General features: G+C 34.4%; 1 protein-coding gene across 1 annotated transcript in view; it reads right to left on the reverse strand.

The window, feature by feature from the left end:
• LRBA (LPS responsive beige-like anchor protein) overlaps positions 1–13,751 on the reverse strand; it is a 363,130-nt gene that overhangs the window by 298,080 nt on the left and 51,299 nt on the right. Inside the window, exons 15-22 of the mRNA XM_021541470.3 lie at positions 13,279–13,358; positions 11,887–11,949; positions 9,990–10,087; positions 7,695–7,787; positions 6,802–6,910; positions 6,184–6,265; positions 4,432–4,555; positions 3,983–4,175 (exon numbers count right to left, since the gene is read on the reverse strand). Of these exons, the coding sequence (XP_021397145.2) occupies positions 3,983–4,175; positions 4,432–4,555; positions 6,184–6,265; positions 6,802–6,910; positions 7,695–7,787; positions 9,990–10,087; positions 11,887–11,949; positions 13,279–13,358 (842 nt within the window). The remainder of the gene's footprint in view (positions 1–3,982; positions 4,176–4,431; positions 4,556–6,183; positions 6,266–6,801; positions 6,911–7,694; positions 7,788–9,989; positions 10,088–11,886; positions 11,950–13,278; positions 13,359–13,751) is intronic.

Below are 13,751 nucleotides of genomic sequence, written 5' to 3' on the forward strand. Positions count from 1 at the left end.
TCTCCATAACTCAAGTGACAAGCTGAGAATAATTTCTATGCAGAATAAGTAACATTTATTAAAAATAATTATTTACACCATTAGAATGAACATAATATTGAATGATTTCAAGGGTACTTCCAGCTTTGTTTCATTGACGTATCGGGCATGGAACAAGTGACAACCAAAAACCATCAGCAGTAAAACGACCCTCTGGGCCAGGTACCTCTGCTTCCCCTCAGGGCAATGCAGATACACTTTGCAGAGGACTGAAGAACACCTGAAGCCTTCAAATTTCCCTGGAGCTGAGGGAAATTTGCCCTCATGACAGGGATAAAAAACAGACAAAAGCATCCTAAGCAAATCCTGGATGCCAACAGGATTTGGATTCCAGATTCTGATGGCCTCTTACCCTCTAAGACTACTGAGCCACATTCACTTCTCTGCAAATTAGTTTTTGAATTGCCACCATATATTATCCAATCTCTGCAGCTTTTGCTAGTTTTTCCTCATCTGGCAGTGATGAAAACCTGGCAAACATAGCACACACATAAATGCTCTGGGTTTTTTTTTTCTCCTCCCTTAAATTAAACAAGCAGGGCACAAAAGAATATGCAAATTTACTTAACAGTCACAATGTTTATTACAAGTGTACTTTAGACTGAAAACTGAAAATTAGTTAGAAATACAGTGTACTGTAAGGTCCCACTATTAACATTTTAAAATTATACTTCTCATTCAGATCAATGAGTAAAATTCTTCCACATCAACAGAAACAGAACTGCAGCTTATACATATTAACATCTCTGACTCTTACTCACTGAAAATTTCTTGAGCTACTAAAAATTAAAAATAAATATCATTCTTCACCTGAATATATTTTCTTTAACAGAAAAGGTAATATGTATCAACTTTTAAGTAGTAAAATATATGTAAGGGCCTGAAATAAGCAGATGTTAGTCTTCCCAGTTTAAAACATTCAGATAATTTAGGAGTATATTGCGCTGTGTAAATAATTTTATTCTTTTAAAACTTGGGAAGCTGAAAGGTAAAAAAAGGGAAGTTGTCTACCATTCTTTACTTGTTTCCTATTATTAACCCCCAAATCATTGGTCCTTTGTAAAAGTAACAGGACTAGACAGATAAAAACCTAAGACTGAGTTAACATAGTTGCAATGTTTAAAAAACAGAAGTTCTTGGATACTTTGATAAATTCAACACTGGCATGTCAGAACAAACTGGAGCTGTGATTATTTTTCCAATAATATTTTCATTGAACTAGAAGCAACAGATTAAACATCTTTGTATACAACAATTTAATATCTGGAAAGCATTAAAAATAATATGGAAATTAACAAAATACGTAAGTAATACTAAGAAATTTGGCTTTTAAAAGGTTGCACACACCTACACACCTTCTAAATTCTCAGTGCAAGGAAGCCAATGCAGTGCAATTATGCTGGAAAAGCCACTGCTGCTTATAAAATGCTGTGCAGCTGTTGGAGGAGAGGGTTACAGTGACAAACAGCTTCCTTGCTACAAAGGTGGCAGGAAATCTATCAAACTGGACAATAAAATTGCAATTGAGTTTCTTTGGCTTTTTATAGCAGCTGCATGTATCTTGATGTGTAGCTCTGCAAAACCTATCCAATTGTGTAACACTGGTCCTTTATGTACTTGTTCTTTATCATAGAATGGTGTTATAAATTAGTGGCACGAATGGCACAGAGGGCTGTAAAAAGGAAAAATAAGCAGTAACCCAATACAATTAGAGATGAAATAGGAAAAATCCAAACTGGCTATTCTCTTAGCAATGTTAAGGAAATATTTTTGTTCCCATAATTCCCACATTACTTTGAAAGTGTGCTAGAAATCAAAAACATCTGAGATGCACTTAGCATGGAACAATTTGCCCACTGAATTATGTCTACTCCAGGTTATATGTGAATCTCTATGAATCTCAATAGTGGTAAAACAGGATACAGGGCTATTTAAAATAAGTAAAATTAACAGGATTAAATAATCATTATAATTATCTGTTTATAAGTACATTTTTCAAGAGCTTTTTTGTGATTTATCCTAATTTATGTTTATGTAATTAAGAGGCAGCTCTGAAGAATCATCTAGTTTTATATAGCTAGTTGCATGAATAGTATGTGTTACCTACAAAAAAAGTTCAAATGGAAAAGTGCGTAATAAAGGTGAAATTTTAAAATCTTGATAATGGCACTATCATCCATATCAATATTATCAAGTTAGTTGCTGGCTGCTTTTGCTGTTTAAACATTCTTATTTAGGCATCTGGAACTAGTATTAGTACTGCTGTCCAAACAAACTGAATTCCTTTATGAGTCGTTCAATATTCCACCACCACACCCTGACCACACTCACACACTTCCAAACTTGCCATCATTCAGCTTCTTCTGAAATGGGCTGGAAGAACAGATAGATATTATACATGGACCAGAAAGTCAACAAAATTAGACTTGGGAAAACTTACAGGAAGTTACTCCTGCAACCAAGGACACCTCTCTATCACAGCATGCCAGGAACCAAAAATGAGAAATACAGACTGAAGTAGGCCATCTTCTCATTCACTATGGCATTTCACAAAAACATACAGCCCTTAAAATATGAATTAATAAACCAGGCCCACATTATCTATATCTATCTACTTTTTGGTCTTTTCTAAAACTGCAAGGTTTTGCTCTTGACATTAGGCCACAGCATCACAATAAAATCTTGGGTTTCTTTCTCTAGGAATTCTACATCATTGATTAGCCACATTAAGTCACTGAAAAGAATGACCAAAAATCCATATAACCTTTCTGACATAGATGTTGTTTAAATGAGATTTCTGACATTACATTATCTTACAAAAGGAGTCTAGGAATAGAACTACAGACTATAAGATAATGTGCTAGCTTATTTCTAAATTCAATACACCAAAGCTCTAAGAGATAAAAAGGTGGTCTTCCTTTATTCATCTCTCCATCTTTCCCCAGGGACAATTCCCAGTGATCCCCAGCAATCACATACATGCTAAATTATGCCAGTTTTATATAAAAGTATATTAGAGATCTTTACTCTAGTTACAGCTTGCCATTGTACAATTCACCCATGCCCTCTGCGTCTTGGGGCAAAGAGAGAAAACTGGTTTTTGAAGACTGTAAAGCCAACAAAAAAACATATTAAGACTGGTCCAATACTAAAAATGTGATCTCTGTAAGGATTTAAAATGTGGCCCTGGGCACTTTGCACAGGAATTCCACTAGCTAAGTGATTGTTTAATAAAGTTATTTCACCCATTTTTATTACATAGATTTCTACAATTGTCTCCCCATAGCCCAAGAATGCACTATGGGCCTCTGAATGCAATAAACAGGGGCAAAATAACAAGGTTCTTGCTGTCTGCAGAGACCAACCTTTTCTAAGAAAAAAATTTGTTCAAAATCCAAGACCTCAGAAATGCCAACAATTCCTTAGTATCATAAAGTGATCTTTTGGATTCACAGATGTCTTTCTGCACACATTTAGAAACCAATAATTTATAATTTAATTCATTTTAAGTAAATATTCTGATAAACAGAGTAATTCTGAAGCCAGTGTGGCCTCACTCTTATGTTTAGAATAAGGCAGTATAAAATACCTTTTGTACTACTGTGCCTCATTCAGAGAACCACTAATAACTTTTATGATGTAACTCTGGTTGCAACAACAACCAAATTCAGACAGAACAATAACAAAGGGTAATGGCCTCATTCATGCTGCATGGATTTGCACTCTCACCCCATATTCCATGACAGTTTAACAGCAGAAGCATCTGCCTTAACTTGGATTTCTTTGCTTTTTACTCATTTGTTTTACAACCTTTTGATGTTATTAAAAGGTATTTTTGTTGATGAATAGCTATGGTGCGCCACCTTGTGTTCCTGCTGTTACTAAAAAGCAAGACCAGCACCAACATTTTTCAGAAATGCTCCTAAAATTTGATTAATCTCACCTTTGAATGTGTGATTGACAGTGTATCCACCCATACACGCCAGCCACCCCACTCATATTTTATTGCATGGTACAGCAAAATCCGAAATATGGTGTACACCATCTCAGTTATCTTCTGCTCCTCAGAAGTCTTTGGATTAAAACAACAAAGGGAAAGCATCCACTCCTGCCAGACAGAGCACTGCAACAAACTCCTGCAAAACATACACATGCTATTGAATCATATTATAAAATATATCTTAGAAATATATACAACAGCTATGTCAAGAATCTAACATGCTTTAAAAAATTCCTACATGCAAGCTACTTTAATATTTCATACTGAAGACTTTACTAGAGTACAGAATTTGCTGAAACAGCAATGAAGCTGTATCTGGCCTCATGAGTTTAATTTACTAGGAGACTTTGTTATTTATTTTATATACTTGTGCATAGAGCAAGCCATCTTACCTCCTGTTTTCTCTACTGTTATTAAACAGTTTAATCATATCTGAGAGAAAGGCTCGCCGGACCTCCAGAGTTTCTGGACACTGTGGACAGTTACGTATCAGGATTGCAATAACCTTCAAAATCGCTGTAAAACAATTAATGAGTTACAAAATATTAGGACTAAGCACAGCATAAAACACAAGGCCTCTTTCAACGGTGTTTGCACAAGGAAAGTGACACCACATAAAAAAGTTTTATGCTGAGAAAAAGCATGTCTCTATTGGAGAAGAAGGTTTAAATAAAACAAATCCCTTCTTTCAATACTTTTCAAACCTAGTCATCCCCCCATCAGGGGGATTTCCATGCCTCTAAAGAAAATGGAATTAATTGAATTATCATGTTTAAGCAACACAAATATTACTGCATGACAACTGACAATCTATCAGAATCTGTCAGAATAATTTTTACATGAGGTTCACATAAAAAAGCATCCTTTAGAAAACCAATATATGAGAAAAATGCTCTACCTTATAAGATTTTGCTCTACTTTAATAATACTGAATTTTCAAAGAATGTGACCAACTTCCAGTTAAACTTAACAGTATCTGTTATAAAAAAAAACCTTCCTAACATAGAATTTTATTTTTTATGATCACAATGTTTTCTGTATTTTTAGGACGACAAAATTCAGGGTACATTGCACTTTTTGAAGCAGAGGGGCAGTGACTTTACTTTAAAAGAAGTCAATTTTGTAAATGCATTACGGTGTAATTTAAACACAGTCACTGTGATAGTTGCAGTTTATCTTGTACAACTTCTTTAAAGTGAAATTCCTTATTTGATAACAATAATGATCTAAAAAAGGGACTCTAGAAGTCACTCTTCCTACCAGACCTACATAATTTCAGAATCAACTCAGTCCCCATATAGTCCATACCGACCACAGCAGTGACGGTCAAGTCCAAAAATCTTAGGAGAAAGCAACAGAAACATGCTAACATCTCTTGATTTATACAAATTTACCAGAAGGAAAATGGCATAATGCAACCAGATTTCTTTCCTCCATATCTGCTTTGCTTTCTTTTCTCTTTCCCCACTTTCAACCTGAAGTAAATCTACAACTGTGACCTGTGACAAAGCAGCTACAAAAGTGAAACATCTGTTATTTCTCCAGAAAAAAGTTAACTGCCAAAGCTATCATAAGTCCATTGTATTATGTACAGAGCACATAATAATATATATAATTCAGGAAAGGAGATCAGTATTTTCTCTCAGTTCAAAAGACATCTAAATTTTCATATCAAGATATTTCCAATAAAGCTAACCAAAACAGTGAGCAGATACATTTCTCCTATTTTCCATCTAGCACTGTCATAATGAATGTAATTTAAGATGAAAGGTGTTTCCATATTTTAGGTAATTTAGTCTGACATCATTAAATAATGCATTCAGAATCTTGCTGGAACCTTAACATGTATTAAATCAAAGTATCCTGTGCATAGAAGTCTTGAAAAACCATTTCATAATGTGAATGCACAGCCAAAAAAGGTGAGTTATGAACTACAGACACATAAAATGTCTTTCAAAAAGCTACAGAGACATACTGTGTATGTAACTCCAACTAAATACAAGTTATCTGTTCTTTAGAGTGAAAAAAAATGTAAAACTGAGATTAGGGGACTGGTAGTGAAATTAATAAACTTGTTCATTTGTGGAATTCTTTTAAAGCAGACTTTTCTTAATGTAGGACTTTAAAATGTGTATCATTCTTACAAGGATTTTGTATCTTCACCGTTGAATCTGGGTCAGGATGTTGTTTATGTATTACTTGAGTGCAAATTTGTTCAGTCAGAATCTAGCAAGAAAGAAGAAGATGCCATATCAATGTACATGAAGACAGCTTACTGAAAAATAGTTGGATGCAGCACAATCACCATCATTCTAAAAATCAATCAAAAAAATCCCCACTAGTTTTCTTGATAATTTATTTCATCCTGTTTCTAAAACTCTATAAGCTACTTTATTCTTTTATTTCTCTCTTAAGTGCATACTGTTATTTAAAGTACACTGGAAGATGAATGTGAATCTAACCAAAGCAATTATCCTAAGGCAAGATCATTGCTATAATAAAATTCCATATCTACATGAGCATCTGGTTGAGACATACAGGTTACTCATTACCTACAATCGTTCATAATGAGCATAGCCAAGTTAAGGAGGGGATGAATCCAAAGCAGTGAGCTTTTGGTGGGGAAAAAAAGCAGCATTCAGCTGCATCACACTAAGGTTTAATGTCATCTGGAACATATCAGCACAAAAACATAAGCAATTTTCTAACAATGTCTTACAAGTAATTAGAAAGATTGGATCCTAACTACAGCGTATGACTACCTCAAACAGAACATTGTATGTGGTCATGGTGAATAAGCTTGTCTGAAGCATCAGTCTTTCAGCCAATAAAGAGAACAATCCGTGTCCAAGCATGACTTCTGCTTTTCTCCTAAAATGGCAGAGAAAGATTAAACAAAATGCATTCCATTTGCTTTAGGGGAAAAAAGTTTAAAACATGTGCCTCAAGAAATACAAAATCACTGTTAAGATATTTTTTTGTTTGTTCCTTAGGTCTTTCACTTTTGGTGAAGGAAAAGGGTTAAGTGTTCAGTTAAGTGAAATAATGAATCATTCCCTGAAGGCATCCGCCTTTCTTCCATAAATGAGGTCCACTCACCATGGGCCCAACACAGCCTTGCGGATTTCTGGACGAACACTGAGGAAAGCACACCTTTGCCCTCATTTCATTTAAAAATGCAACCATGGACAGTAATCTCAATAGTTATCTACTATCACAGTCGACTCAAGACATATTAAATCTAGTTCTCAGTAACATGGGGTTCCACCTCACCAGTCTAATTCTTGCTATTGATTTCACTGAAAAAGGATCACTTTAAAAAGAAGGAGGCCATACTGCAAGTAACCATTCAATCAGCTTGATAAGGAAGTCATAATGCCTGTACACTAGCTGCCAGTAACAAGCAATTCCACCATATTAAAAATACATTTGCAGCAAATAGACTGAGGGGTAGTTAAAGAAGAATAGCTCCTATTCAGTGAAGCCTATTTAGTGATTAACCTCCATTATAGCTTTTTCCCCTTTATGCACAAATGTGTGTATATACACCCAATAATTTATACCCAAAGTAACAAATAAAATGTCTGTGTCACAACCTACCTTTACTCCTTCCCTTCTTGGGAGGTTTAGTTTTAAGACCCAAATCAGTACTTACTTTGGAGAAAGATGCTTTAAGAAATATCCCATCACTTTCAGAGCTTGGACCCTGATGCCTTCACTTTGTGATGCTAAAAGCTTGTAGACAACCCTAAGTGGAGAAAACACATTGGTCTTCTGTCAATGTGAAGAATAACAAATGCAGTTTTTTAGTCCTTCTAAACCTCCCATAAAAACTTAAGATATCTAAATGTATTTATCAGTTACATCCATTTTCTTTCATCACTTACTTTTCAGACAGTCAAGTGCTTAGGGCCACATCACTATCTAATTCTAGTTGGACTGTGGTTCATCGTATTCAACAAATCTTTAAATCTGTGAAATATGATTTTACTTATCTACATGGACTACTAAGCTCTCTTTGAAAAAAAAAAAATTAATTTCCAAATTTTCCATGAAATCATATTGGAACAGAAGGGACAGTATTTATCCTTTACCATAAATAAGATAAAATTTTTGAAGAAATTTGGATCATTTCACAAGGGGGAAGGCAAAAGCCTACCTCATTTAAACAATTTTCAAGAGCCTTTCCAAAACTATTCCATGTTACAGCATGGCATTTTAGACCTGCAAGTTTTTAAGAGCTCAAAGGACTTTAAGTTTTTAGGCCTTATCTATGCATAACTCATAACTGAGCACTCATCAATAGTTATGTACTTTTATTTTACTATACCCAAAAATAATTCTCCGGACACCTGAACTAAGACCAAAAAAATTAGTTCTGTACCAGATACCAGAATTAAAAGTAAAACCTAAGAGTGATTAAAAACCAGTTATGTATAACAAATAATTTATCCTGGAGAATGCTGCAACCACAGAAACTATAGAAGGAAAGAAATAAGCAAACTTATGATGCACTGGCTATTCAAGCAATAAAATCAATTTATCTGCTTTTCTTTACAGAACACTATCAGGGTTTCCTAACTGTATAGAGGAAAAGTATTTCCTTTCTTCCCACCCCCCCCCTAGATTGGTTACGTAAACATTTTTAATTTTAAGAGAATTCCAAATATTTGCAATGTCTTTGAAAATTATTTTTAAATTTCAAGATTATCATGCCTTAATTGCAAAAAAGTAGATGTATCAAGAAGCATACAAACAATCCATTAAGTGACTGGAAACAATACCAGAGCAAGGGGTGTAACAAATGAGGCAGGAAAACAAAGTGATTTCTTGCTGTGGACTCACTATTCATGATGACTTGCTCATACACTTGTTAACAAAAAAAAAAAAAAAAACCCAAAAAAAACACCTATTGCTAGTTGTTAAATAAAACCAAATGTACTGCATTAGAGACCCAACCTGATATTCAAATACTTTAGTATTTAGAAGTTTTTATTAGTTTCCCATACACAATACATTACCATACAAATGAAATAAAATCTGATGAAAATGGGCAAAAAGAAAAATAAAAATCAGTCTAACACTAAAAGGGGAGAAAACAATTAGAAACATGCCTAAAAGCAGTCTCTTGAGAAAGGGCAACTGGGAAAAAATATATCTAAACAGGGATTAACCAATAGGTGCAACTAAATGTATGAAATGAGACTCTGCCTTTACACAGTGAGAAAATTACTATTCCTCATATCCTTCTATGAATTGTTCTTACATTTGTTTGCCTGTACCGGTTTTTTCCCAAATATGTTCAGGCAGGTTCCTGTTACATTAGAAAAGTTCAAGACCATGACCACCCTCTGAGAGCCACAAGACAAAAAGAGTCACAACTTAACTCCTCTAGCAGACTTTCTACTTGTACAAGTAGCATTTGCTGCTTCCCCTACTTTCCTCTCAAGACAGTGTTAAACACTTTTTTCTGTTTGTTGGGAAAAAAATTCCAAATAGTGCATAGCACAAAGTCCTACCTTTAAACAAATACAAAGTTTTTCTGGAAAAGTCCCACAGGAAAAAAAAAAAAGGAAGAAAACTAACAAGGCTCAGAAGACATCTGAATCAATTTTTGCCAGCCCTCTTGCAGTTCTGAGACATCTGTAAGAATGGGAGGCTGAAGACAGAGCACCAGTAGATGAAGACATCAATTCACAGACTGAAATGGATCACTCCCTGTTTAAGTGTGACTGACAGCTTGGAAACATTAAAAAAACACCTGATTGATAATAAATCCAACAGCACCTCTTGTCAAAATGAACACCTGGACCCAAAAATCTCCCAAGATGAGGAGTCATGATTGCAACACACACTGATGAGAACCATTCAGATTTCATGGGAATTCTTGCAAGCAACAGTATGGCCAAAACACTGTTTCCTTTTTCCCACTTAGAAAATTCAAACTTACTGTAATCCATTCCTCTGATCAAATGCAGGGATCATAGAACCAGGATGCTCTGACATCAGAGCAACCAGCAACTGCAAGACATCCATTAGATTGTCATCCTGTTGGATAAAATTTACAAATTTGAATTCATAACACATACACTGGAACATTGTTTTGGCTAAAAGAACTACTATAAAATATTTCAAAAGTATGGGGAGATTAATAATAAACTAAGGACCAAATCACTTTGGCCAAGATCAAAAGAACTACAGCTCTAAAGGCAAGTGCAGAAGAAAACATTACCAAAAATATACTTAACTGTTTAGGGCAAAAAGTGATATATCAGTGTCTGGGATGTAAGGATTTGACAGGCAATGGAAATTTAGACAATGTTCCTTCCTTCAACACACATGCTCCTCTGTTTGCATGTGTATTCCCAATCCCATCCTGCACAGGAGCTACAAATAAACTGCTGCACATTTTCTGGGGCACAGGGTGGTGTTTAATGAAAAGTTTCTACTCAGAAATGTTCAAACCATGAGGAAAAAAATACTACCAACTGCCACAGACAATATATTGAATGGGTAATTCAAGCCGCTTAGTAAATTTTTCCATACTTTTAATTTAAAGCACTCTAAGCTACAGTTCATTAATTTGTTCCAAATTCATTGTAACTAAAAGTAACGTAGGAAATAACAAAATGTAACTGTCTTTTCCCATAATCTGTAGTATTAAAATAAACATTTCTTTTAAAACAGAAAGAGCCCACAAATAAAACACTGACCAACACTTTTGAAGAAATACTCTGATTCTCTACTCTAAGAGTATTTTAAACAAATACTATAATACTCAATTAGAAAATTAGTTTTACATCCTCCTGAACAATTCTATTCACCTGATGATATTAACAGCTGACATTACAGGGGCTATCACTATTCAGCCATATGAGAAGGCTAAATTTTAATATTTTTTTTGTTGATGTTTTTCTGAATTCACAGTTAAGATTGTGGGATTCAGCATTCATGGATCTCTGACGCATGATTTTGCAAACTGCTACGATACTAAAAACATCACATCCTAATCTGAAGGCTGTATAAAACTTCTGCTATTTTAATTCACTCTTACATGGTACCAAAGGTCTTATTATTTACTTCTCCACATACAGTAGAAATGCTTGACTATGATACTACCACGTAGCAGTAACCAACACAGAGAATAAAATGAAAATATAGGTGTAAGCAAAATTCTTTAAAAATAAAGAATCTACACTTCTTGAAATGAAGGTCAATTAATTCCTTATTTTACCCATTTCAAGTGCCCTTACAGAGATGCGATCAGTTAGATTTATGTCCCCATTTCCCTTGTCTTTGATGTTGCATCTGGCATAAAGTGCCTTTCCCTGGTGCTAAAATATGAAGATGCAGATGTATCAGTGGTAACCAACATTTTCTCCCAATTAAGTTTATATGCTTCTCTTAGATGCCATTAACATATATCTTTATTTTTTTAATGCATGTTTTCAATTTTATGGCTTTATTTAAGAAGCAAAATAAAAAGGAGAGGAAAAAGAAAACAAAAAATACTACTTAGGCAGCCTAAAATAAGGTTTTGACTTTTTTTAAAGTCACTCTCACCATCTGTTTTTCTGCTTTGTAAATTGGTTTGTAGAACATAAGAAACCATTCTGACTTACTGGCTAAATGAACTTCAGTCTAACATTGAACATAGTGCTTAAATCACTGCAAGAATATTGGCATATCAGCACACTACTCTAAAGAATTGGACAATGTTTGCTACTTCCTCTGCAGAGCCATCTTGTGGCATAAAGGAGGTTATATTTGAAATTATTCAAACATTTGGTCACAAACAGCACGAATATGCTACTCTTTATAAACATATCCCCCAAATTAAAAATTACCTCATGTATAGTAAGCAGGTAATTGAGGATAGCCTGCAATTCATCTTCTTTTATTCCGTAGTCCTTTAAAAACAAACAGGTTTTAAGTATCACCTTTCAAGTATAGAATGCTGTTTCCAAAAAAAATCATCATTACAAGAAATGTTTATATCACAAAGCAAGTACCACACAGTAAATTTGCTGTCACTTGATTCTGTAATAGCTTCACAGCTGCAAGTTAGCTTCTTACCTGTCCCCAAAAGGAGCTGCTGAATGCCATAAAAGTGTTTTAAAGCAATTTCAACACTGGCATATAAACAACATAAATAGCAATATAGTATATGAAATTGTTGGAATAATACATGTTAATTGATACAGTCAATTTGAACTGAGAGCTTCCTGTTAACAGAAGAATTAAATGGAGGTAATTAAAGGACTCAAAAGCAGATCTGACAGTTTAACTGTAAGCCTCTTAGCTATATCCATATCCATGTTTGCTTCTTACTTTCCACTAGATAAGCCCATCTTCAGTTGCCATCAACTTTGAAGAAATCTCCATCATTTGTTGTACCTATCCCAGCAATATGCCTTGAGGTATTTTTTGTGAAAATAAAATTGAAACCAACAGTTTCTAAGAACAGGATGAGGGTAGGCAAAAGAAGACTTCTACAGTTCTGGGGCTTTAATTTTTTAAGGCAAGTCTTTCATTTCCCAAAAAGATCTTGCACCACTATGTACAAACAGAAAACTTGCCAAAGGATCAAACCCAATCCTTTTTGACAGATGTTCTATTTACTATTGTGCTGGTTTTGGTTGGGGTAGAATTTATTTACAGGAGACAGCACGCAGCTATGGTTTGGATTTGTGACGGAAAACAGTGTTGATAACAGAGATATTTTTGTTGTTGCTGAGCAGGGCTTACACAGAGACCAAAAATTTGTGATAGGAAAAGGTCATGAAGAGCCTATAAGCAACAGAGCTGCTGAATTCCAATATTCCTCTAAATATCCAAGAAACAGTTGTGAAGCTTATTGATAGAGTCTTTCTTATCCTCCTCTGTCCCACTGACCCACAGCAAATAGTATTAAATGTTTATATTTAGTCTTTAGCCACTTATAACATAGCTGATACTGTTCATGTTAAAAAAAAAAAAAACCTTAAATACTTATTTCCCCAACACTAAATATTTCTAAGCTAATAACAGCTTAGAACTTCCCCTTTTAAACAGCCTAAAAGGAGAAAAAAATGCATCCTTAGCACTGCTGTCCATGGCAAGAACCACAAAAAAAAGAAGCATCTGACATGGTTTTTCTGTTTATTTGCTATCAGAAAATTCAACATGTTTAAAGCATGTTAGGCATTTCTTTATGAAAAGAAACTCAAACATCCTACCACAATTTAAAACTATCTTACCTTCGTGACTAGCTGTTTAATGAACATCAACAAAAATGCTCGCAGGGATAAAATCTCCTTCTGAGTAGGCCGTGGACCATCTGAAAAAAAAGTAGATATATAAAATGCAAATTAACTGTTGTTATTAGCATAGACAGTATTTTCACAAAGAAAAATAAAATACATTTTCTGGGTGAAGAAGGCACAATTCTAAGTCTTTCTACCCTCTATTTCAGACTACAAAACACTACTGTGTTTTATAATTTTTATTAGCAAGATGTATGATTAGTGAGGTTCACTAAGGCTTCATCTAAATTCTGATTATTTTAATGTTTCCTTGTAGTGCTATGAACCAAATTAATGCAAGGAATAAGACTGATAGAAGAACTTTAGGTCAGAATTTCCAGATTTCAAATTTTTGACATTTACAGTTTATAGGTTTTTCTAAAGTTCTGCCATAGCTTAAAGCAAGAGCTACATGCCATTATTATATA

This window comes from Lonchura striata, chromosome 4 (assembly GCF_046129695.1).
Source record: "Lonchura striata isolate bLonStr1 chromosome 4, bLonStr1.mat, whole genome shotgun sequence".
NCBI lineage: Eukaryota > Metazoa > Chordata > Aves > Passeriformes > Estrildidae > Lonchura > Lonchura striata.